This window comes from Bos mutus, chromosome 11 (assembly GCF_027580195.1).
Source record: "Bos mutus isolate GX-2022 chromosome 11, NWIPB_WYAK_1.1, whole genome shotgun sequence".
NCBI lineage: Eukaryota > Metazoa > Chordata > Mammalia > Artiodactyla > Bovidae > Bos > Bos mutus.
In genome coordinates this window covers 8,532,979-8,558,120 of record NC_091627.1, presented here as the reverse complement: position 1 = coordinate 8,558,120, position 25,142 = coordinate 8,532,979, and the positions used below count along the sequence as shown (strand labels likewise).

Here is a 25,142-nt window from a genome sequence, read left to right as displayed (position 1 = left end):
GCCCATCACTATCGTGACTTACACACTGATAGCCCCAGGTTCTGGGAACCCGCTCTGTCCCAGGCTGGCTGGGTTGGGTGATGGGTCCCCCTTTTGATAGCGGAACCCAGGTGGTGCTCTGCTTCGTAAACTCACTTTGCACCCTGCATTTTGGATCTGTGTCAAAGGACCCTATTCCCGTGAAACAGACACTGGATTCTCACATGGCGTGTGCTGGCCTCCTTGTCCAGCAGTAGATGGACTGAGTGCTTTCTGGGTCAGAGTTCACATCCTGCCGCCACGTTTCCCGGGAGGGCTAGCTGTGCTAGTCAGAGAAGCGGGAGTTGTATGGGGCGGTTCATGAAACCCTCCCCGGTGTCCTTCCTTCCAGGGCCCGGACAAGGCACGCTCCCAGCTCCTGATCCTGGACCGTGGTTTCGACCCCAGCTCCCCCGTCCTGCATGAGCTGACTTTTCAGGCTATGAGTTACGACCTGCTGCCTATTGAAAATGACGTATACAAGTAAGTACACGTGACTGCAACTTTGCAAATGAACCAGACACACCTCTAATTTAAGGACACAGATGTCGTTAATCCTAGGAAAAGCAGGTACATTCATACAGTCTTTTTTTTTAATTTGGTTTTGGCTGCATTGGGTCTTAGTTGTGGCCGGCAGGCTTTCACTAGTTGTGGTGAATGGGCTTTCAGGCCTGGTTGCCCTGGGGCGTGTGAAATGTTAGTACCCTGACCAGAGATCTGACCCACATCTCCTGCACTGGAAGGCAGACCCTTAACCACTAGACCACCAGGGAAGTCCCCATACAGTCTCACTAATAAGCCTGCATGCTTTTTTTCGAGTCCCAAAGTGCAACTGCACCATCAGCTAGAAACCTCTGCCTGTTTTGGGGAACAAGAACTTGAAATGTTTAGTTCATAGCTCATGTCACTTCACTTCACAGCCGGTTTGGATGTGTTAATATTGTTGACTTGTGTAAGAGCGTACCTTACTCAGAGTTAAAACTTCTTAACTACAGACCATGAAATATGATGATAAAATATACCAGTAGGAGTTTCTTACCAAATTTTTTAAAATTAATTTATTAATTTATTTATTTTTGGCCACACCATGTGGCATGTGGGATCTTAGTTCCCCAACCAATAATTGAACCCACATCCCTGGCTTCGGAAGCACAGCGTCTTAACCATTGTACTGCCAGGGAAGTCCCGTATTACTGAGTTTTATTTGCACTTTACTTCATTGTAAACAGTTTTCTTGGTAGCAGTCATCAGAAACTCAGTCTCTAAAAACATAGTTTTCTTTTTATGGGAACAGACTACATTGTTCTCGTGTCATTGATTTTATAACCTCAACCATAAAGATAGTGGTTTCAAAATGAAGATTCTAAAGATATGACTGAATCTCAGCTTTCCCCCTTTGGTATCTGTAATTCTCGATTTCCCTTAGATGTTCACGGTTGTACTTGTGACAGTTTGCTGAGGGCCTGTTGCAGGCAGCTGCCAAAGGCTATTTCAGTCCCACACATTAAGGATGGTGTCCCAGGCCATCCCAGGAACAAGTGTGATCCCCGCCTTTCCTTTCCAAGTGCCTCCAAAACCACCTATAACCTGACTGCACACCTGAGCCAGGTGGCTCCAGTGGAGCACTTACCAACTGACCCTGAGGGTTTTAAAACAGAACTTCAAGTCAGTTGACTTTGATCAGACCTTTAGGTCTCTTCCTGCCCTAGAAATTGGTAGCCTTGGGAATTCCCTGGTGGTCCAGTGGTTAGGAGTCCATGCCTCTGATGAGGGCCTGGGTTCAACCCTGGTCAGGGAACTAAGATCCCACAAGATGTGTGATGTGGCAAAAAAAAAAAAAAAGGAAACCACCAGCCTCATTAGATGCCACAGACCTGACGCAGACAGCGGCACCTCAGATGATCGGAGGGCTTGCTGTGCAGTCGTTCGTGTGAGCGTCGGTCTGTTATAAACCAGGGGATTGGGTGAACTGTGTGGGACGTCTCCTGTCCAGGTACGAGACGAGCGGCATCGGGGAGGCGCGGGTGAAGGAGGTGCTCCTGGACGAGGACGACGACCTCTGGATAGCGCTGCGCCACAAGCACATCGCGGAGGTGTCCCAGTAAGAGCCTGCCCTGCGCCTGCCCCGGGCCCCAGGGCTCACCCCACCGACACGGCGGGGCGCGGGTGCTGGGCGCCAGTGTGCGTTCTCTGGGCTTCTTGGGCAGAGCTCACCAGTGCAGGCAGGAGTCCCTTGCTTCTGCTAAGTCACCTACCTTCTAACCAGTGATGATGAATCCCTTCTGATATCTGAGCTCAGGCTATACCAATCTCATGAATTTAGAAAACCCTTTCCGTGTTAGGGTTACTTTTAAGGTTTTTAGAAAGCATTTATAGAAAGCGTTTTCTCATTTCAAGATGCTTTATAAACACTAAACACTTGAAGCCAGTTTGTTCCATTGAAAGATCTACTACATACAATTTAGGGTTTTTGTTTTTAAATATATAGCTGGTATGTCTCCTTCCTCCTTGTTGTCATACCTAAACTTATTCTCAGCAAGAGTCAATGCATATACTAATCTCTATACAGAAGGGAGTACCTTGCTCTGAAAATGTTTCAAAATGTTTCTAACTCTGGAAAGTTTCTATTAGGCTGTTAAACTGTAGATAACAAGTTTGCTTTTGCAGAAGGACACATTCTGCTACACTGAGTTGATAATATCCACAGGAAGTTCACAAGGAACAGTGAGAAAATACTAATAGCCTGGGATAGTTGCTTAGAAAAGTATTCTCCAAACCTTGGAGGATCATTCAACTTTAGAAAAACGTTACTTCACATTTGCAGTTATCTTATTTTATTTATACATTCAATATATGCTTTATTGTACTAATGTGTATATTTGATAGCATATACAAAAACATAAATTTGAAAAGGATGAAGTAAAATTATATACATAGATGTCCTAACATTTTCTTTTCTGTTCACAAATTGTCTTGTACACCCAACTCTGGAGACCCCTGGTTTAGAGTATTAAGAAAATGGCATATCTCTCTCGCCTCTTAGAAAATCACTTGAAATCTATACCTAAGGGCAGGAAAAGTCACTGCATAGTCCTAAAGGAAGGATGTTGTGTGACTCTTTATAGGCAGTGGTCCCCAACCATTTTGGCATCAGAGACCAGTTTCATGGAAAACAGTTTTTCCACGGATGCAGAGTCAGGAGATGGTTTGGGGATGATTCAAGTGCGTTACATTTACTGTGCACTTTATCTCTATTGTTACTACATCAGCTCCAGCTCAGATCATCAGGCATTAGATCCCGGAGGCTGGGGACCCCGATACAGAGGCACTTGGTGCCACATTGAAGCTTAGCTGCCTCCTTCTCTCTTCCAGGGAAGTCACCCGTTCTCTGAAGGATTTTTCTTCCAGCAAGAGAATGAATACTGGTGAGAAGGTAAACCCATATCCATACCCCAGTGCCCTTTGGGTTCATCCCTGCTTTCTCTCTAGGGGTGAGGAGGACACCTCAGTATAGGACTGGTGAACTGGGGGCTCAGAGGGGTTCCTGGTCCTCTCTTCATCTCTTACTATTTGGTCTTCTTTTTGTATTCAAGATTGAGACCTGGAACCCACATCTTCTAATATTTATAAAGAGCTTCTTTTTGTTACTCTGAGGATTAACATTTACTGCTCTGGATCACAATACACATTAAGCCAGAAGAACTTGCTAAAACCTTTTTTAGCTTGTGGTAGCAACAGAATTCATAGCCCAATTCACCTGGGCCTCTCCTTCTCCCTGCTGGTTATCAGAGGTGTTTATTCCTCTTGGAAACGCCGCTCTAATTGTGCTGCTCCCTGGCCTAGGATCATTTAGTGATTTCCCGATCCCAGTAGAATCAAGCCCCACCGTGGACACGCCTTAACAGCACCCAGGTCATCGGGCCCCACGGACTCTCATCTCTGCCGCCCTCCTCCTTGCCACCCACCATGGCTGAAGCCATGCCTGAGCTCCTTCCCCAGCCTTGCCTTATGCGGTCCCTGTCCTTTGGCTCAGGCATTGTCTTCCCTGACAATGGGAGGTGCCCCTGCTCTGTGCACCCTCACTTGTGAGCCCCTCCAGAAGTGCTAACCCACTCCGTTATAATGACTCCTCTGCTGTGTGTGAGCTCCATGAGAGCAAAAATTCTTTTCTGTTTGTTTTTGTCCTTGTATCTCTAGGACCTAAAAGTGCCTGGTGTGTAGTAGTCATTCAATAATTTTTTACTGAGTACATGAATGGGATTAGGTCAGTCACCCAGTTGGAAAGTCAGCAGACCCCTTCCACCTGCCAGGGTGAGATTCCAGCCTTCTCTCACCTTTTCACTGCTTCCTACCTGTCTGCACAACTCCGGCCTTTCTGCAGAGATGAAATGGGAATTGATGCCATGACTGCTTGAGCCGAGTATGCAGAAAAGCAGTGTAGAGATGAAAAATTGCTCTCTCCTGGCAAGAACTGTGCCCTCAGTTACTTTATGGTCCAATAAATAAAACATAATTGCTAGACTTTGAGGTCTGTTCCCCACCTATAAGATAGTCACAGTATTTGGATCAGTAATTTTTTGAGCCAGAGACGTGGAAATCTAAACACACATGATCTTGTGTTTAACTGGTGCATTTGGGGGGGTTACAGAACATGTGCTCAGGAGTCCGGTGCTAGCTGCTGTCCTGTGCTGGGCCCACCCCCCGGCCACCCTCTTAGCTCAGGGCCATCGGAGTGAGACGATGTGCTTCCCTCTCCCCACAGACCACCATGCGGGACCTGTCCCAGATGCTGAAGAAGATGCCCCAGTACCAGAAAGAGCTCAGCAAGGTATGTTGTTACTGCTCCTCAGTCGCTCAATCGCGCCAGACTCTTTGCGGCCAGAGAGCAAGGTATGATGATCCAAAATGATCCATTTTATTATGAATATAAACAGCTGCAAAGACTCCTCAAAGCCCCGTGACACTCACGGATTGATGGAAATCCACAAGTTTTTAGTCATCTGCAGTTTTTAAAAATGTAATTTATTTCTGGCTGTGCTGGGTCTTTGTTGCTGTGTGGCGAGCGGGAGCTCCTCTCTAGCTGCAGTGTGTCGACTTCTCATTGTGGTGGCTTCTGCTGCAGAGGACGGGCTCCAGGGTGTGTGGGCTTCAGTAGTTGCGGCACGCAGGCTCGGTAGTTGTGACTCACAGGCTTAGTTGCTCCACGGCATGTGGAATCTTCCCAGACCACGGAGTGAACCTGAGTCTCCTACATTGGCAGGTGGATTCTTGACCACTGAGCCACCAGGGAGGCCCCCATCTTCAATTTTTATTAGAAAAAAAAATGAAAGTTGGGGAAAGAAAGTTTATTTCCTAAGACTTTTTTCTCTCTGTATCCTTCCAATTCCTTACCCCATGGGCCTGCAAGATTGGGCTCAGAGGAGGTCACGGTGATCTGGGAGTCACGCAGTGCTCTTCTGCCTGTGTGTTCCTCACTCACTGCCCGAGTGGTCACTAAATCCAGCCCTAAGGAGAGGGGTATTGAGCGCCACCTGCTGGAGGGAGGAGTATCACAGGATTTGTGGACACAGTGAAACTGTCACACCACCCTGCCCCCTTAAAGGATTTCTCCTTCCTCTTGACTCTTGTAGGTGTTTCTGTCCCTCTGCCCGACACACAGTTCTCTACTTGAACGCATATTTCATCTCCTTTATGAGGCTGGGGACTCCTAGGCACCTAGCACCGTGTTCATACTTAGCAGCTACTCAGCAAATGCTGCGTGAGTCAGTGAGAGATTCCCTGACCACACACTCTCTATTTTGTCCTAGTATTCGACCCACCTGCACCTCGCCGAGGACTGTATGAAGCATTACCAAGGCACTGTGGATAAGCTCTGCCGGGTGGAACAGGTAGGGCCCTTTCCTTCTCCTTCTGCCAGGCTGGTTTACTTGCCCAGCTGAATGTTAACGTCTTACCTTGAACATCCCGCAGAATCATAGGAAATAGAAATGGGAAAGCCTGCTAGATCCTGTTGTTTCAACTCTGGAGCCAGTGCAGTTCCTCTCAATGGTAGGGACTAGAGTGGTCCGGAATGCCGTGCCGTTTGGGGTTTGCATGTCTGACTTTGCAGATGCTCCCTGAAATAGCAGAAGAGACTTATGTGGTGCACTGAGCCCTGCACTGACAGAGCTGGCTGGATATTAACTCTTGAGTGTCCTTTCCTCCTGCTGTGGCCGCACCAGCTTGGAGACCTAGAGGCCGAAAGCGGGCAGTGTAGCCGAAGGACAGAAATCCGCCCACGGCCTCCCTGATCACAGTTACCATCAGGGTTCTGTCCCTGTCACTGATTCGTTTGATGTGCTTGTTTTTCTTTTCCTCTGTGAAGGGATATAACAAAACTGCCACATTTTCCAGGAGTGTCGTGTGGAATCGCTAATCCTGGCGCTGCATTCCTCATGTGTGATAATTCTCATCCAGGGTCCACGTCTAAGGGAAGGGGGGAATCCCATGATGTGAAACCTCAGCCAAAGGGTCTCTTTTCACAGAAAAAACAACTCATGTTCTCAGTGTGAGGCTAAGATCTAAATCCCCTGGTTTGATGTGACAGGCTGGGGTTAGGTTCCTAAGATGAGCTGTGATTCGTGGACTCTCTCAGTGGTCCTGCTGAAATCCATCAGTTTCACAGGGATCTCTGCAAACACAAGGCGTCCTCACCATCAGAACATGACTCTCCAGAAGACAGGTTATCCCTGGACCGGTACAAATGCAGTTGAGATTCTCCCTGGGAAGTCTACATTTTTTCAGAAGTGCCCAGAGGTATTTGTTGAACTAGTAACATTCAATTTGACTTTGAGGGAGTATTAGGGTCAGTCCTGCTGTGCAGATGTCTGTTGAGGCTTCACTGAGGGCTGAAGGGGCCTCAGAGGAGGGGGGGCCCTGCCTTCCTCTGATCCAGGCTGGGTAGAGATACCCCAACTCGAGATCATACTTGTTGCAGGCTCCTGGGATTTTGAGAGAAAAAAGGCAATCTTCTGGCAACTTCTGTAAGAGCTACAGAGAAAGTTGCAGAACAAGACCAGATGGTTCTGGATGTGCCGAGACCTACGTGCTGCTTTCTCGGGCCTGTCGAGAACGGATCTGCCTCTTGCCTGAGTCATGGGCGATGGGGGGTGGCAGACACTATGCTTACTCCACTCTTTTTCATCAGTTCTGTTGTCAGCTTCCCCTTCCTTCATCTCCCTCAGTGAGATGTACAGGTTTGGAAGCCCATGTTTTTTCTCTTCCCCCTAAAAGTGTTGGAAGATTAAAAGCAGAGTTTTTAAAAAATCCAGAATAGTTTTTAAAAAAAACTCCCCCTTCTGTGCCAGGGGAAGCACAGCAGGAGGAGTCTAGCCAGGCAGAGGCACCTCACAATACTGACGCTTTTCATCCCCTGAAGCCCCGAGCCCTCTGCAGGGCTGTGTCCCTCCTGGGGACCTACCGGGATTGAGGCTTTCCCTGAGGAATCAGCTCAGGCTCACTGGCACTCACCTGGAGGGAAAAGCCTACCTTTCAACAACATGGCAAATCTGTGTGGTCTCTGGTTTTGGAAAGTGAAACCTGGGGCTTTCCTCAGCTCTTACCGATGTCATGGAAACCCGTGCTGATTAACTGCAGCATGTGGGGGAGCTCAAGCACCTGTCACTGACCTTCCCCAACCAAGCCACACATTACAGACATCCACGGACAGCCCGTTTTCTAATAGTTACCGTCTATCCAGACTGTTGCCATGGGGCCAACACGGTGTGTTTTCTGCAGGACCTGGCCATGGGCACGGATGCTGAAGGGGAGAAGATCAAGGACCCCATGAGAGCCATCGTCCCCATTCTGCTGGATGCAAATGTCAGCACTTATGACAAAATCCGCATCATCCTTCTCTACATCTTTTTGAAGAATGGTAGGAACAGCCGGATATGACAGAGGAGACAGGCCCTTTCTTGGGGAAAATGAGGCAGCTGGGAGGGAGAGAACAAAGTGAAAAACAGCTCAAGAGACAAGGAAAAGGGTGTCTAATAGGAAGGTCCGAGGGGCTCTTTACAGCTGGAGAAATGTAGGCAGATCAGCTGCAGCTAGAGGCTGTGTATCCCCCAGTGATTCTAGAGTTAGTCAGAGGGACAGGATAATGAGAAGAGGGCTGGGTGAGGACAGCAGGGAGAGTCTATCAGCTGTATAGCCAGTTTATTAGAGCATTTCTGCCAGAGACTTTTAACTTACCCCACATTTGTAATCTGTGCCTTTATTTATTTGTTTTTATTTGGCTGCACTGGGTCTTGCTGTGGGATGCGGGATCTTTAGTTCACCAACCAGGGATCAAACCCAGGCCCCCTGCACTGGGAACCTGGAGTCTTAGCCACTGGACCACCAGGGAAGCCCCCAATCTGTGCCCATAAATAAGGGATCTTTATGCACATATAGTTGCCATAAGTGTCCACTGTGCAAAAAGATGGACACAGAGACTCTCTTGTCCAAGCTGACTGTGACGTGGGCCCGGGATGGTGGGGACGGCTGAGAAGCAGGAGACGGATGGAAAGACAGGTCAGGAGGGGCAGTTGCTGGTGGTCATAGCCCAGGACAGAGTGGCTAGAGTTGAACAGGAGTCCTGGCCCTGCCTTGTCTTACAGTAAAGTCGATACATTGAGCGGATTAGTTCCCACTGATGCCAAGGAGGAGAGGGGGCGCCATCCCCCACCCCAGGCACTTGGCTCTGCTTCTGAGTGTGCGATGCACAGTGGCTGGTATGGTGATCAGGGTTTTGTTCTTGCAGGCATCACTGAGGAAAACCTGAACAAACTGATCCAGCACGCTCAGATCCCGCCGGAGGACAGTGAGATCATCACGAACATGGCACACCTCGGGGTGCCCATCGTCACAGACGTGAGCGCCAGCCTCGTGTTGTGGGGGAAGCCCAGGGGAGGCGGCAGCTCTCATCTCTTCTCCCCTAACTTCCTTAACACAGCTTATGATACACACACTCAACATCGAGAAAGAAAAAATCAGAGGAAGGCAGGTGTAGAGGTATAAACAGAATCATGGTGTAGTGCCGGGAAGCCAGGCGGGCACATCAAAGAGGCACCATGTGGTCTCGAAGCTGAGCTGTGCCCGTGAACCAGCCCAAGACACACCAGCTCCATCCTGCGTGTCTTGAGTCAGCCTGGCTCAGCCGTTAGGACATTCAGACTCAGCATCTTCTGTGAGGTTGCTGTCAGGCCGTCTTGAGACCTTTGAGTCTGCTACTCTGGCAATGACTCGGGACCCAGTTGGGGCAGGTTTTAGGGGCCCAACTGGCAGTGAGCTCTAGAAGAGGCTGAGGCGGGAGGGGCCCCCTACCAGGAACCTTGCTTGTAGGAACCCTGCTTCCTGCAGGGAGTCAGTGCTGATAAAACTGGGCTGTAGGTTGGCTCCTTCTGGAATCTTATTAGAGTCAAGAGCTTTGTTCCGGAGCCACCAGACCAGAGACCTGTGACTGGGGGTCATTTAGTGTTCAAGGGACCAAATGAGAATGGAGATGATTCTCTCAGTGCACCCTGTGCTGCTGAAGCAAAATCAAAGGACAGGTCTCACCAGAGCAGGATTTTCTTCTTCTGTTGTTCAGTGGCCAAGTCGTGTCTGACTCTTCGTGACCCATGGACTGCAGCACACCAGGTCTCTCTGTCCTTCACCATCTCCCTGAGTTTGCCCAAACTCAGGTCCATTGAGTCAGTGATGCCATCCAACCATCTCATCCTCTGTCGCCCCCTTTTCCTCCTGCCTTCAGTCTGTCCCAGCATCAGGGTCTTTTCCAGTGAGTCAGCTCTTCGTACCAGATGGCCGAAGTATTAGAGTGTCAGCTTCAATATCAGTCTTTCCAATGAGTATTCAAGGTTGATTATCTTTAAGATTGACTGGTTTGATCTCCTTGCTGTCCAAGGGACTCTCAAGAGTCTTCTCCAGTAATTGACAACAAACTATTTTTTTTAACTTCTTGCCTTTGTAAAAAACGGTTCTTATATGTTTGAGCCACATTGGCCATTTTTTAAGGCATTAAAAAAGAACCAAGTTTGCTCCAGATTCTTGGGCTGGAGCCCACGGGCATAGTCTGGGCTTTTCCAGGAAAACCTCTCCACGTGTTAGCCTTTTTCCAAGGCTGATTCCCCACAGGGAGCCCTGGGACCAGCGGGGCCATGTGGGCCCAGGTGCTGACTCAGAGCCGCCTGTCATGTGTTTGCCTTCAGTCCACCCTGCGTCGCAGGAGCAAGCCGGAGCGGAAGGAGCGTATCAGCGAGCAGACCTACCAGCTCTCACGATGGACCCCAATCATCAAAGACATCATGGAGGTCAGCACAGGCTGGGACGAGGGTGCGAGGCCTGCAGGGCCTGGGGGCTTCAGCCTCACCTGCCCTCAGGTGGCAGTGACACCTGAGGCTTTGCATCTGGGCCTCGGAGGGTTTGCGCAGAGCAGCCCCAGGAGACAGTCAGCCAGACGCGGGTTCCCCAGATCCACATGATTCAGCCCCAGAGTAGGGCCCCCTTGATGGTATTGCAGTGCCTGAAGGTCATATGAGTAGCGAGCTCCACACCGAGGGCACAGCAGCAGGGAGGGCATTCAGAAAGTGACCCCAGGCCCCCCAGCTGCTCCTGTCACATCAGCCAGAGACCCTGGCAAGCACCTTTCTGTTCAGATCATCCCCTGCCTGCACGTTCTCGCTCTCCACCTCCTGAATCCTGCCTTTCTACGAAGTCCCCGTCCGGTCTCACTGTCTCCGCACACTGAGCACCACGTAGCTGAGCGCCCAGCACCACAGAGGCCTCCCTGGCCTCCTGCAGCGGGTGTCAGAGCTGCTCTGTGCGTGTTTGTGTGCCGCTCGCTGGGTTGGGTCATCGTTTTAGACCTTGGCCCTGCGCCCTCTCCTCCCATGTCCTCTGGCACCATGCCTTGTGCACAGATGGTGTTTTGCATCTGTGAAGGGAAGGTAGCCCAGGTGTCCCTCCCTCCCCTCCCCCTTGTAGTTCAAGGTCAAGGAAACTGTAGAACCCTGCCCCACGGGAGCTCTGGAGTGGGGCCTGGAGATGGGCTGTCCAGCTGCTGCCCTTGGACAGGACTGAGGTCCAGAGAATAAAGAGACTCGCCCAGGATCCCTTTGCGAATTCATAGCAGTCCAGGTGTCCCCACTGAATTGTATGCTAAAATAGCTATATTTTAAATATACAGAGTGCGTCAGCTTCCTATTTTTAAATCCCACAAACGGAAAGGATGGGTGAACATGAGACATCTAGAAACCAGTGACATCTTTTTGCCTGGCAGAGTAGGCCAACCCCCCACCTCATTCCCTCCTTCACTCTCTGCTCCTTCTTCCTCTCTCCGCCCAGCCCCCCAAAGAGGCATGTGTGGGTGCCACACAGTAGCTGTCGGGAGTGGAGACTTCTCGGCAGCAGAGGGTGGGGAGCAGTATCCACCCACCAGACAATAGGCCCTTGGAAACCTGTGCGTAGTGGCTACTAGACGGATGCAAGGGTCAGGAGCCTACTGGAGGGATGGGACATTTATAACCTCACATGGAATATAAAGGGGAGAAAAGAGTAAACTGAAAGAGAAGCAAGAAAAGTTAAGTCAGGGTTTTAAAAAAATAACTTCTCTTCAAGAGCAGACCTTTAAACTCATCTCCTTGTATCCGCCGGTCCCAGGGCACCTGCTCCACGCCCAGCAGGGCAGGAGTCACCCCCCAGCAGGCAGAGGAGCTCCTGCAGAGCTGGCCGTGATTGGCTAAGTGACTGGTCCTTGGAATCGTCTTACCTTGGTTCCATCAGCCCTTGTCAAAGCCGTCTCTCTTCTTTCCAGGACACTATTGAAGACAAACTTGATACCAAGCACTACCCGTACATCTCCACCCGCTCCTCTGCCTCCTTCAGCACCACCGCTGTGAGGTGAGGACCAAGTAAGGGCAGAGGGCTGAGCAGGACCGTGTCCGGCTGGACGGCAGCCACACAGTAGTCCTGCCGTGATCCCGAGTGACCTGCGGGAACCCTCCCGCAGCTGCTCGTCACAGGGTGCAGGCCAAGTCCTTGCAGTGGCCCGGGGGGCCCTCCACCTCGTGGCTTCCTGTTCCATCTCGACTCACTCCTTACTCCTCTCTTATTCCTCCTCCACTTCAGCCACATCAGCCTCCTTGCCCTCCCCGGAATATGCCAGGCTCAATTCTGCCTCAGGAGCCTTGGCATTTGCTTTCCCCCCCTGCCTGAAATGATCTGTCCCCAGATACATCCGCATGGCTGCTATCTCCTCCAGGTCCTTAATCAATTATTATTTTCTCCCTTCTTCCCTAACCACCCCATTCAAAATGACAGTACAGCAATCTTCCGAGCAGTATTATTCATAACAGCTCAAAAGTGGGAATGACCCCGCTGTCCCATCAGCTGATGAATGGATAAACAACATATGGTACATTCATACAATGGGGTATCATTCAGCCAAAGATAGGAATGAAATACTGATCCGTGCTACAACCTTGAACCTTGAAAATACTAGGTGAAAGAAGCCAGTCACTAAAGCCCACATATTCTATCATTCTGTCTATATGAGATGTCTAGAATGGGCAAGTCTCAAGAGAGAAGTAGATAAGTGGTTGCTGGGAACAGGGGTGAGGGCTGGGAGACAGGGGTTACTGCTACTAGGTACAGGGTTTCTTTTGGGGGGGTGGTGAAATGGTCTAAAAATGGTCTAAAATTGTGGTGATGGCTCACAGTTCTGTGACTATACTGAACACCAGAGAATTCTACAATTTAAACAAGTGAATTGTATGATACATGAGTTACCTGTCCATAAAGGTGTTACAGAAAATAATGGAAAAATTACAGCCCCCGGCCTTTCCTGTCCATGTGCCTGCTGATGCTCAGACATTTCTCAGGTTGGAGATGTGAGCAGAAAGCAGTCCATGCTTCCATCTCCCAGTCCTCCAGCCCTCTGTGTTTTCTTGGCTGCCCACGATGCCTCATGTGTATGTTTTTGAAAACTCCTCCTCTCATGCACCACCTTGCTGTCTTCATCCAGAAGTCTTTCCTGCTGTGCGCTGTGGGCCGTGTGTCCACGGGCCAGTCCCTGGGACTCACACTGTGAACACAGGTCCCCTTGACTCTCTGCTGCCCTCTTCTGTGTGGCCCAGGTTCCCAGGTCAGACTTTGTAGAACACACACCTCCGTCCCTCTACGCATACTTTCCCTGCCCGTCTTCTCTCTTCACCCCTCTTCTGTCGGGACTCTCAGGCCTGCATGGCACATTCCCCCACCCCGATGCCAGTGGAGGCCAAATGTTTATTGCCAACACTGGAGTAGAATGCAAAATCCCCCGTGGTGTCACAGCCAGACTGCCGACTAAGGCAGACAAATGATCTCACAGGCAAAACAAAATGACTGTGATCCTCGGGGCTGGTCCAGGCGGGCTCCCAGGGCCTTCAAGATTTGGAAAGTGACTTCAATGCTGTTGTAAGTCAGGAAGAAGGGCGAAGGTTCCACTGTCCAGAGGAGCCTTGCTCTCCTCATTGTGTTTTGATTTTTGTTTTCCTCATTTTTCTTAACCTGGAAGCAGCCCATTTCTCACTGTTTCTGAGGACAAGGTGAAGGCCCATTGAAAGCCAGGGCAGAGGAGGAGGAACTGGGGAACTGTCTGGCCGCTGAGATGCCCGTCTTTCAGGAGGCAGCTCAGCACCACCTCCTCCAGGAATCCTTCCCCGTTGACACCCAGGTGGTGCTAGATGGCCCTTCCCTGTGCCTGTCCCCACGGCACTGAGCTCCTCTCCATGCAGTGCAAGGCAGACCCTCCTCCTCCCTGCACTGTCCTCGACCCACCACTTCAGTTAAGCCACGAGCTCTTGGGATCTCACTAGGGTTAGCTCCTCGGTGCTGGGGTGGCCCTGTGAGGCCTGCAGTGTACATCTGCCTGGTGAATCAATGTGCCAGCTGCAGACAGGCCCGAGACTATGGTCGCTGCTCCTTCCAGCAGAGTGTCCCAGAACTCTACAACTTGGGAGAGACACCAGGACCATCATCCAGTGGGTGGAGGCGCTGAGCCTCTGGCTTTAAAGCCGACCTGAACCTGTCTGTTGCCTGCTTGTTTCTAAGAGAATGACAGGGTCACAGGACGGGCGCTCGTGATGATTTTTCTCCCAGCAGCCAAAGCGCTTGATAATTTTGCACTGCCGTCCAGTTCAGACAGCACTTGCTAAGCATCTGCTCTGTTTTTAGTCACTGGTGTATAGAAGGAGTCCTATGTCATGGAATGAAAGTGTGAGTTGCTCAGTCGTGTCCAACTCTTTGCGACCCCGTGGACTGTAGCCTGCCAGGCTCCTCTGTCCATGGAATTCTCCAGGCAAGAATACTGGAGTGGGTTGCCATGCCCTTCTCCAGAGGATATTCCCGACCCAGGGATCAAACCCGGGTCTCCTGCATTGCAGGCCGATTCTTTACCGGAATCTGAGCCACCAGGGGAATTACATCATGGAATAATGAAGTATAAATGCTATATATACAGATACACATGATTAACATCCTTCTCTCCCCCTCCCCCTCCCTCCCTCCCTCCCCAGCGCCCGCTATGGGCACTGGCATAAGAACAAGGCCCCCGGGGAGTACCGCAGTGGTCCACGCCTTATTATCTTCATTCTGGGGGGCGTGAGCCTGAACGAGATGCGCTGTGCTTACGAGGTGACCCAAGCCAACGGCAAGTGGGAAGTGCTCATAGGTGAGTGGGCCGTGTTTTCTAGAGGGAAGGGCTGCTTCATGCACTGTGACTCCATTCCACGCTTTGGTGTTTCATCCTATCTCCAGTTCTCCGCTGCCCCTGCAACACTTTGCCTCTAGACACGTCTGTGGACAGCAGCCACGGAGGGGTGAAGGGGCCCTTCCTCAGGTCTGCTCTGCTTCTTGACAAGCGGCAGCCCCATGGTGGGAAGTGCCTGGTCCCAGGCCCCAACAGACTCAATGTTCCTGCTCTGTCACTGCCACTCGGGCCCCCTCAAAAGTGCCGCCCTCTCCAGGCTGCGATTTCCTCACCCACCAAAATTGGGTTAAGGGCACCCACTTACAGCCTAAATTGGGCCTGGGGTGGAGGGGCATGTCAGTTTCTTGGCCTCGAGCCTCACGTCCGGAAGATGCTCAGTGAACAGGTCAATGAGCCCTGGCCCCGGTACCTGTCAGTTAGAGATACATAGTCCAGGCGTGCAAGCAGATACTGCTCAAAATGTATCCACCTGGCTTCTCGGCTCTGCTGAGGGCTGCCCCAGCCAGCTCCTACCACTTCAGGGTCTATCATATCCCTGCTGGTTTTCCAGAAGAAAGGAAGCAGCTCCTAAGAGCTGACTTAAGGCAGCAGGAGAAGATTTTCCCCTTTTTCATGTCTACAGGAGCCTCCCCAGTTTCTCCGCCCGAAGAGGAAACATTGAGAAAAATCTTTGCTTTCTCCAAATGCCTTCTTTCTTGTGCCCTTAACAAAATGGAGTTGCCTCTGCCCAGGGTGCCTCTTGGCATTAACTGACCAGAGATGACTAGCACCTCCTCTCCTGGCCGGGCCCTGCCCTTGCCCCTTAGCTCAGTAAGAGGTGTCACTTTTATACCTCCACTTTGGGGGGAACCAGTCCACGTGGCCCTTCCTGGGTGCATCAAGACGGACCTGGCACTGTCTTCACAACTCTGAGCTTCCAGATCCCACCATTCAGGGGGGAGATTGCACATCCCCACCCCTACCCCCGGCCCTCCCTACTCCCAGAAGCCTCTCTGGCCACCATTTCTCCCTGGGTTTTCTCCTTTTTTGGTTACATAGGCCCCCCGTGGCGGAGCTCTCTGTGTTTTTGGCTTCCATACGTGTTGCATGAGCGTGTTGGCTAGTTCTGCTCAAACACAGCTCTCCTGGGCCGACGCGTCCCAGCCAGGCTTCGTTGTAACCCCCTCTTCCACGCTGGCCTGACCTGAGGGTCCCTGTCGGGAGGTGGAGACCCGGGGAGACACGGTCACCCGTGCAGATGGGTGGAGAGGCCTGGTGCAGACCGCCGACGCCCGCTATGCGGCCCTGCCCGCTATGTGCTTGCATGCCCGCCCGCCCGCCGTCCTCGCGGCCCGTGTGCGCGTGCGCCGCGTGTGCACCTCGCGTGTGCGCATGCGGCTCGCTCTCTCGCACCTCATTGGCTGCATAAACGTAGGCCTAAGTTGGCATGCTCCTGTAACGTACCTGTGTTCAAGCAGTCAGCCGGCCTCTGTTCTCCCGCAGGTTCTACTCATATTCTCACTCCCACCAAATTTCTCATGGACCTGAGACACCCCGACTTCCGGGAGTCCTCTAGGGTATCTTTTGAGGATCAGGCTCCAACAATGGAGTGAGAGCCAGAGAAACAAAGTAAAAGCAGCTTATTACACAGAAGAAACTCTTCCACTCTGAAGGGTTTTCTTTGATTTATTCCGTCACTCTTTCTTTTCTTTTTATTTTTTTGCCCTTTTCAGTTTATTATTTATTTGATTTTCTTTTAACGAGAAAATGCTTGCAGTTCTTCACACCGATTGAAAATGTGTCCTGATGCTGCCCTTCACCAACCCTGCCCGAGCGCCGCTGGGCTCTGGCTTGCCAGCTCGCTCACGCCACAGGTCACCTGCTGCTCAGACAGCTGCAGCCCCCTGAGCTTTAAATGATCACAACCGCTATGCACAGCCCTCCAGAGGGGGCTGGACATGGAGGGATGCTGCAGGCACGGCACCTAAGCCTGCTGGCTGTGGGGTGAATTCCTGATGATGAGGAAGGCTTGGCACAGGGCGCCGGAACAGACCCCCAGTCTGTGGTAGTTAAATGTGTCAATACATTTTGCCCAGGTCAGGCACTTATCCCAAGGAACAATTTCTAAGGGGTGATGGGGTCGTAAGCCACCTGGTTTGTGGTGAACTCCAGCCACCAGTGGAAAGAGCTGGTGTCTCCTGGTCTAGGGAAAGCGGCACTTACTAGCCATTTGCTCTTTCGGTAATGGCTTTTAATTCCCCTGTGGGTCCTTCCAAGAGTTGAGAAGCATACCCCTCTCTGCAGCTGGAGTCTCCTAGTCAGATTGAGAGCCTTTGGGTAGAAATCTGTTCTCAACACTATGTGCTGTTTTGAAGAGCGTATCCTCTCCCACGAGCTCATGCCTTTATCTCAGTTACCTGGGAACCTGTTGTGGGTTTGGTAGGTTATCCAGGTTTTATTCTTGCCCTTGAGAGAGTAAGAGTTCCTTGCTCTCTCTTTTCCACTCTTCTATCGTGCTGGGAACCTCCCCAACCTGTTCAGACGGCAGACTGGCCCCAAAGGCCTCACTGCAGCATGCGTCGTTTCTCAGCTTCACTACACACTGTGATGAGGCCACATCTTGTGTGCATGCCCTCCTCTACTCCACTGACCACGGACCCTGGAAATGTCCCCTCCCCCACCCCCACCCCCAGGCTGAGATGTGCCCTGTGAGCCACCTGTGAGTGAGTAGCAGACAGACCAGGACTCTAGCCCCAGCTTGGCCACAAGCACCTGTGTGAGTGGGGGAGGTTACTCCCACTGGGCTACAGAACACAGGGAGGCTGGATCGCAGAGCCCCTCGGACTCTGTGATGCCGTCGTTCAGTTGGAGACTCAAACCAGGCAGCCCTGCCCCACTCTCTGGCAAGCCCTCCCTCCATTCTCTGGGGAGTGAACATCAGAACCCTGGCTGGGTAATGTCAGAAGTATGCTTGTTTATTTTATAAAGAATGAGCTCCATCTATGAAGGACCTGCTCTAAAGGTTGGCCCTTGAGGCGGGGTTGTTCATCCCTCTTTCTTTGCCTTGGCGGAGAGATAGCTGCCCCGGGGCAGTAGGGAGGTGAGGAGCAGCAAGGGCCTGCAAGCCAGGACAGTGAGGCTGGCCGTGGCGCTGGGCTATCTGCCATCCTGCCCAGGCTGCCTTTGCCTAGAAAACGAGGCCAGTGGGTGATGAATAAAAGCAAGTGTTAAAAAAAAAAAGTCATCCTTAAGAAGCACCTTGATAGGATGGTAATCAGAGAGATCTGGTTCTCATGCAGATGGCAGGTAGGTGGACAGCATTTGCTGTATTTCGAGACTTCTCAAAGGACATGCGGAGAAGGCAGTGGCATCCCACTCCAATACGCTTGCCTGGAAAATCCCATGGGTGGAGGAGCCTGGTAGGCTACAGTCCATGGGGTCGCTAAGAGTCGGACACGACTGAGTGACTTTGCTTTCAGTTTTCACTTTCACGCATTGGAGAAGGAAATGGCAACCCACTCCAGTGTTCTTACCTGGAGAATCCCAGGGACGGGGGAGCCTGTTGGGCTTCCGTCTATGGGGTCGCACAGAGTCGGACACAACTGAAGTGACTTAGCGGCAGCAGCAGCAAAGGACATGACCACAGCCCTGGCAGACCCCTTGCAGAGTCAGAAAGAATCACAAACCCAGACCCCAAGGGTTCCTGCTCGGATTTGTCCTGGGATTCCTTGCAATCGGAGACACCTCTCCTTTGCTTTCTCCGTTTTACATTCAATCAGCAGAGAGTGTCTTGGCTGCCATTAGAGCAGAGAGAGCACTACAGACTGTATGTTCTTGGCTTCTGAGATGCTTTATTGGGCAGCGCTGTATTTTAGAGTTCAGTTAAGAAAAATCGAGGCACAGAGTCCTCATCCCTGCTACTGCTAAGTCACTTCAGTCGTGTCCGACTCTGTGCAACCCCATAGATGGCAGCCCACCAGGCTCCCCCGTCCCTGGGATTCTCCAGGCAAGAACGCTGGAGTGGGTTGCCATTTCCTTCTCCAATGCATGAAAGTGAAAGTGAAGTCGCTCAGTCATGTCCGACTCTTAGTGACCCCATGGACTGCAGCCTACTAGGCTCCTCCATCCATGGGATTTTCCAGGCAAGAGTACTGGAGTGGGGTGCCATTGCCTTCTCCAAGTCCTCATCCCAGGGAAGTTAAAAAGCAGATGAATGTCCAGCCTGCCCACTTCTGTTGTAATTGTCCAAGTGACTAAAGCCTAGAACAATACAGGGTGTTGGAGAGGCAGGGTGGTGTCCCACACATCAGTGTGAGCAGAAACTTAGCTTTTAGAGATGGGTTTAAATGGCAACCCACTCTGGTACCCTTGCCTGGAAAATCCCATGGACTGAGGAGCCTGGTAATCTATAGTCCATGGGGTCGCAAAGAGTCGACTGAACGACTTCACTTTAACTTTCATTCAATTTTTAAGGGCTTCCCAGGTGGCACCGGAGAAGGCAATGGCACCCCACTCCAGTACTTTTGCCTGGAAAATCCCATGGATGGAGGAGCCTGGTAGGCTGCAGTCCATGGGGTCGCTAGAGTCAGACACAACTGAGCGACTTCCCCTTCCCTTTCCCCTTTCCCTGCTCAGCAGTGAACGTGGGCCCAGGAGTGCTCTCCTGGGCTCTGTGTGTGGATGCCAGTGTTGTGCTCCACCCTCCTGGCCCCTCCCTCTTCTCCTCGCCCCTCCTCCTTCTGGCCCTTCCCTCTCCTCCTGGCCCCTCCCTCTTCTCGCCCCTCCTTCTGGCCCTTCCCTCTCCTCCTGGCCCCTCCCTCTCCTCCTGACCCCTTTCTGTCCTGGAGCTGAGGCCTGCTCCACCTGGCCCTGGCCAAAGGGGGAAGGCGTGGATAACTAAGCATATAGATGCCACCAAGTCTCAGCTCAGTCCCCACTAATCAATCCATCATTCCTCCCAACCAAGAAATGAAATATTTTGATCAGCTCTGCACCTTGGTGCTGTGGATGGTTTATGTTAAAAGGATTGACTATTAGCGAATGTCCAGAAAACGGTCAGAAGCTAATGAAAGGAGCTGCAAGGCCGACTTAGACCTATTACACAGCACTTACAAGGGGAAGAAGTTTTTTTGTTTTGTTTTTATGTTGAACACTTTGCTTTATTTTAGATCAAGGTCAGATAAGTTCCATTTTTTCAATGGGACTCAGATTTGAATCTGAATTCAGAGCTGACCCAGTGCCCAGCTGCTGTTTGAACATTGCCTTCCACATCCCCTCCCAGGGCAGGAGGCCACAGGGCCCCCAGAATCAACAGCAGAGGCATGGCTTCTAGGCCTGGCTGTGCCACCAACATGCCCCACCGGCATGAGCATCTTTTTCTCATCTGTAGGATGCCGGTGGGCAAGGCCACTGTCTTCCCACACCTGGCAGATCATCTCACTCACCTGGGCTGCTCTTAAATGTGCAGTTTAAACCTACTATTCCCTGACACTGCCCTCAATAGTCTGAGTCTGCAGGATTGATTCGGGCAATTCCAGAACCAGCTGGATCAGCTGATCTGTCAGAAGTCTTCTGGTTTTCAGATGCTGTCAGTGAGGAGGAAGGATTTTGTCCTGGCAGAGCTCACTGTGACCACAAGCTTTGACAGTCTTTGGATGACTTTGTTTTGAAGATCACCGTTCACATTTCAGATTTGCGGTTATGTAGGATAAGGGGGACCCTCGGAGTGGTTCTAGAGGGCCTGCATGGTCGGCCACCTTTGGGTTCAAGTGAGAACGTTTGCAGTGTTTGTGGTGCTGAGAAGTTTGACCAGGGTATTAAGTTTGATCAGCATATCGCTGATTGCGTGGCAGGAATGGGTCTCAGGTGATTTCAGATTAACACCAGCTGGTCTGCATCCTTTAAAGGGACAGGAGCATGCCTGTGTGAGGAGCCCTAGAGGCCTCACTGGTTACCTGATACTCTTGGTCCTGGCTCAGATCATAAGGAATCTGCCTGCTAATGCAGGAGACCCGGGTTTCATCCATGGGTCAAGGAAATCCCCTTGGAGACAGGAATGGCAGCCCACTCCAGTATTCTTGCCTGGGGAATCCCATGGACAGAGGAGCCCGGAGGGCTACAGTCCATGGGGTCGCAAAGAGTAGGGCACGACAGAACGACTAACACTTTCACTTGGTCCTGGATGTTGTCTGTTTTCAGTGAAAGACTGGGAGCACCAGACGATCAGATAATATCCAGTTCTAAAGAATGAATTCCTTCACCTCTTTTTGGCCTCCCCCCAGCCCTGAATCTGCACGGAAGCAAGGTTAGGAAGCACGATGGTCTAGACATCTGATCAGAGGCCTTTTGATTCCCCTTTAAATCCAGTCTTTCCTCTTGTTTCCTGGAATCCAGTGGATGGCTGTCAGGGAGGACGTTAAGGATGGTTTTTCTGGCATGTGCATAGCCTAGGAAGCCCCCAAGGTAATCCCAGCCTAGAGTTCCCAGCAGCCATCTCTCAGCTGTAGATACCTAAACTGCATCGAGCTGAGACTTGGAGACTTTCATTCTGCCAGTGGTCCTGGTCAGAATTTGGTAACATTTATTCCTATTACCTCATCTAGGGATGAGGCCTTTGACCTTTAGGACCTGCAGGAAGATTCATAAGGTCACAGAAATGAGTGTCTTCGAGGGAGACAGGGACACCCTGTTGAAACTGGTGTCGCCTTTGCCAAAGGAGCCTTGAGTCTGCAGAAAGAGTCAGCTTGGGCACAGGGCTGGCACGGGCTGCACGCTCGCTCGGGACATCACGCTCGGCCCCTCAGGGAAGCAGCCAGGAAGGGACTGGTTCCTTACTCAGAGCAGTGGCTGGGGCTTGAGCTGCAGAGAAGTCTCTCACACCAGAGACGGCTTCTCCAGTGTTCTCCTGGTCTGCAGTGCCAGCCGTCAGGTCAGCTGCGCAAGTAGCGGTCAAAGGCATACAGACCCTGCTATTTGGAATTACTCCCCAGGATCCCACCAAAGCCTTCTTCTGCCCGCCTTCAGGGTGGAAATCTGGCCTCCTGTGGTTTCTGGTCCCCTCTTCCCAGGAAGGCCTGCACCCTTGCCCGCATCTCCAGGGAGGCACATTTTCAAGGACGGGTCTCTTTTGTTCAGTTCTCTCCCACCGGGATCTCTTTCTTTGAAGCCTTCTGCTGCATGCGTGCAGGCGTCATGCTCACACACCAGTCACTTCTGTTGTTTTTGAGTAAGTCCATGTCCTAACCACACGATCCATGCATCTTTTTTTACTGCACTTATTAGATCTCTCTTTATGAAAAAGGACTTCATTTATTTTTATTTTTTTTATTTTTGCAGTAGAATTATATCTAATTCCATTAGCTTAAATTTTTGCAAGCATTTCTAACCTCTTACAATGTGCGGGTCTCTGCAAGGTAAGGCCTCAGGTTCCCCGGCCCTCCCCCTTTCACACCTGAGGTCCCTCCCACCATGAAGCCCCAGCCAGCTGGCTCCCCGAGCACGGTGGCTTCCCCTGGGTGCTCTGTCCACCCCCTTCCTTCCGACCTGGACCTCTCTTTCCACACACAGCCCCCCTGCGAACCGCTGCCCTGTTCACCCCCCTCTTCCCCGCCATGTGGTTTGGCACTTCTCTCCCTGGCTTCACCTTGAGTTCAGGAGAGAATTAGAAGGATGGCTGCCCTGTCCCCTGGGAGACAGCACTGAGCCCAGCTGGAGAGACAGCACCTTCCTCGGTACAGCCCGGGGGACCCTGCCTGAGCCAGAGGAGGTGTTCTGTTCACCCATGACCCCCAAATGTCTCCTGGGCCAGTTGTGATGTGGCCCCAAACCCCAGCCCCCACCCCCCTCTCTGTGTCCACTCGACCGAGGCCAGGGGAGGGGAGGGGGCGGCTGCAGCTGTGGGAATGGACAAGGGCAGGGGAGGGGAAAAGTGTTTGAAACCAGAGGCGGCAAGCTCACAGGTGTTTTCTGCCTCCCCAGGATCCACGCACATTCTCACCCCACAGAAACTGCTGGACACGCTGAAGAAACTGAATAAAACAGATGAAGAAATAAGCAGTTAAAAAATAAGCCGCCCCTCCAAACAAAACCGAACCCTCTCCCCGAAGTGCTCGCAGCCCCGACCGCCTTGGTCCCTTTGCTGACCCCTCCTCCCTCTACCGCCTCCCCCAGCTCTGCACGCCCGGCCGGCACTGTCGCCGCTGCGTTCTCGTGTTTGGTGATGCCCTCTTCTTCTTGTTTGAAACAAAAGAATGCATTGTTTTTTGATTTTTTTTCTTTAAGAGTCCCTTCTACGTGTATCCTGGAGGAGACGTTTGGGACGAGGGCCATGCTGCCATCGGGTTCCTGGAACCGTTTAGGGTGAATGGACACCTCCTCCCCATTAGTCAGGATTTTATGACCTTGTACATAGCCCAGCGTGACGTGTGCACATTTGCTTGCATATGGGAAGGTAGACGTTTGGGTGTTTTTAAGAACCCATTTGGGGTCGCTCCTGTTCGTGTTGGGAATCACTGAGCTTTCCATTCTTGGAGTATGTCAAACTGAGGGTGTCTTTTCTCTTCACTCCAGTTCCTCCCCCTCGGTGCCGGCTCTCATTCACGTGAGCTTGGAAGTGAAGCTCAGGTGACATCTCGAGAGGTTTGCACTGGAGCCAGCCTCTGCTCTCTCCCCGCAAGGGGCTCACTCCCCCCATCCCCCGGTGCTGGGGGTGGGGGGTAGGGGTTGGGCCACAGGAAGTCGGGCTGGGTGCCCTGTCTCAGCGCCCTCCCTGGCCACAGCCACAGCGCTGTGGTCCTGTCTGCGGTCTATCACCGTGCCTGGATGAGAGAGGAGCAGGCTTCCACTGGGGACCTGGGTCTCCAGTTAGACCTGCTCCTTCAGACCCCATCCTTCCCCAGGCATCACCCCCGACACCACCACCAGAGCTCCTCTTTCTTAGTGAGGTCAGCTTGGGTAGAGCTTATGGCTCAGCAACGGACTAGGACTGGGAGGGTCCTGCAGGCTCCTGGTTCAGAGGTCCCTTTCCTGTCCGTGCCCCTGAGGCTTCAAACTACACGAAGAGTAGCCTGCTGGCTTTACACAGACCCCAATCGCACCCCAGATCATCCTCTGTTTAAGATACTCCCTAATACTTTATTTTGTGTAGTGTGGGGTCATTTGTCATCATGCTTGTAAGAAGAAAACAATCATTTTACTCTGTATAAAGATGTAGCTGTATAAAACTTAGCTGTTGATGCAGAAATCAAAGAGGCCAATGCAGGAAGGATGTCTCCTCATCCTCAGGACTCAGCGGCTCGTTCTCCGGAAGGGAGCACACTCTTTTCTGCTGCTGCTGTGAACTATAACGACAGTGGAAGTCACAAAAAATGTCCCGCGCACCCACCCCCCACGCCCTTGAACCCCCCCAGACCGTGTGTGTATATTACTGTCTTGTGGCATTGTCATTGCAAACGTGTGTGTGCTAGTTCTCCGCTACCCCCTCCCCTTTCAGAATATATCCTCCACCCGCCCGTTAGGTGCATCGTGGCGTTCTCTTCTCAAGGCTTTGAAATCTTCCCCCTTTGCACTCAGATTAGTTTTCAGGTCTGTGTCCCTGCCCCCCTGCCCTTCCTTACAAGATCTTATTTCCTTAGGACAGACTGTAAGGACCTGCCTTGGTTTCTTCCTGTTAAAACTGCTTGTTTTGTCCCCTTCCCTTGACCAAACGACGCTCATGCTTCAGGACCTTGTTTGTCCAACACGTTGGTTTTCCTTTCTCTGTTATTTATATAAAAAATAATTTATCAAAAGGATATTTTAAAAAAAGCTAGTCTGTCTTGAAACTTGTTTACCTTGAAATTATCAGAATCTCAGTGTTTGAAAGTATTGAAGCACAAACGTGTATCATCTCTGTACCGTTCTGTACTAAAGCACTCGAGTCTAATAAAGAAATAAATCAGCGCCCGTTCATGGTGTCCAGGGTGACTCGCCACCCGGTTTCTCTTGGGGAGCAGGAGGAGAAAGGCTTCATCGATGGTCCAGTGGGGAGGAGCCCAGCTGCCCCCGGCCGTGGCGTGGAGCCTTCTGGATCCAGGTCACTGCCACTACTAGGATCTAGGGCCGTCTGGAGTCTGCAGACAATCCGCAGAGTGTGCACCACACTGCCTGAGAGCGGGCAGTTCTCTGTATGTAGGTTGTCTCTCAGCCTCGGAGACGGCAGGGCTGCGTCTCGGCAGGTGGCCCCATCCATGAGCCTGTGGTGACGGTGCATTCAGGGCATGTGATGCGGTCACTGCATCAGCCTTAGTGTTCTCTCTTCCTGCTGCCACACCACCTAGCCTTCCAATGAACTTTCAGATCTGGAAGGCATGAAGCCTGTTGGTGACTTGGGGAGACTGTG

General features: G+C 51.6%; 1 protein-coding gene across 2 annotated transcripts in view; it reads left to right on the top strand.

Moving 5' to 3' along the window:
* The window catches only part of STXBP1 (syntaxin binding protein 1), a 67,862-nt gene extending 43,160 nt beyond the window's left edge, over positions 1–24,702 (top strand). The window contains exons 9-20 of one of the 2 annotated variants that reach the window (XM_070378951.1): positions 371–501; positions 2,012–2,119; positions 3,391–3,451; positions 4,781–4,846; positions 5,826–5,906; positions 7,795–7,933; positions 8,801–8,910; positions 10,248–10,349; positions 11,852–11,937; positions 14,592–14,746; positions 16,268–16,393; positions 22,742–24,702. In XM_070378951.1, coding sequence (XP_070235052.1) covers positions 371–501; positions 2,012–2,119; positions 3,391–3,451; positions 4,781–4,846; positions 5,826–5,906; positions 7,795–7,933; positions 8,801–8,910; positions 10,248–10,349; positions 11,852–11,937; positions 14,592–14,746; positions 16,268–16,377 — 1,149 coding nt within the window. In that variant the 3' untranslated portion in view covers positions 16,378–16,393; positions 22,742–24,702. The remainder of the gene's footprint in view (positions 1–370; positions 502–2,011; positions 2,120–3,390; positions 3,452–4,780; positions 4,847–5,825; positions 5,907–7,794; positions 7,934–8,800; positions 8,911–10,247; positions 10,350–11,851; positions 11,938–14,591; positions 14,747–16,267; positions 16,394–22,741) is intronic. The other variant, XM_070378952.1, reaches the window with a different exon arrangement.
* The last annotated feature ends 440 nt before the right edge of the window (positions 24,703–25,142 follow it).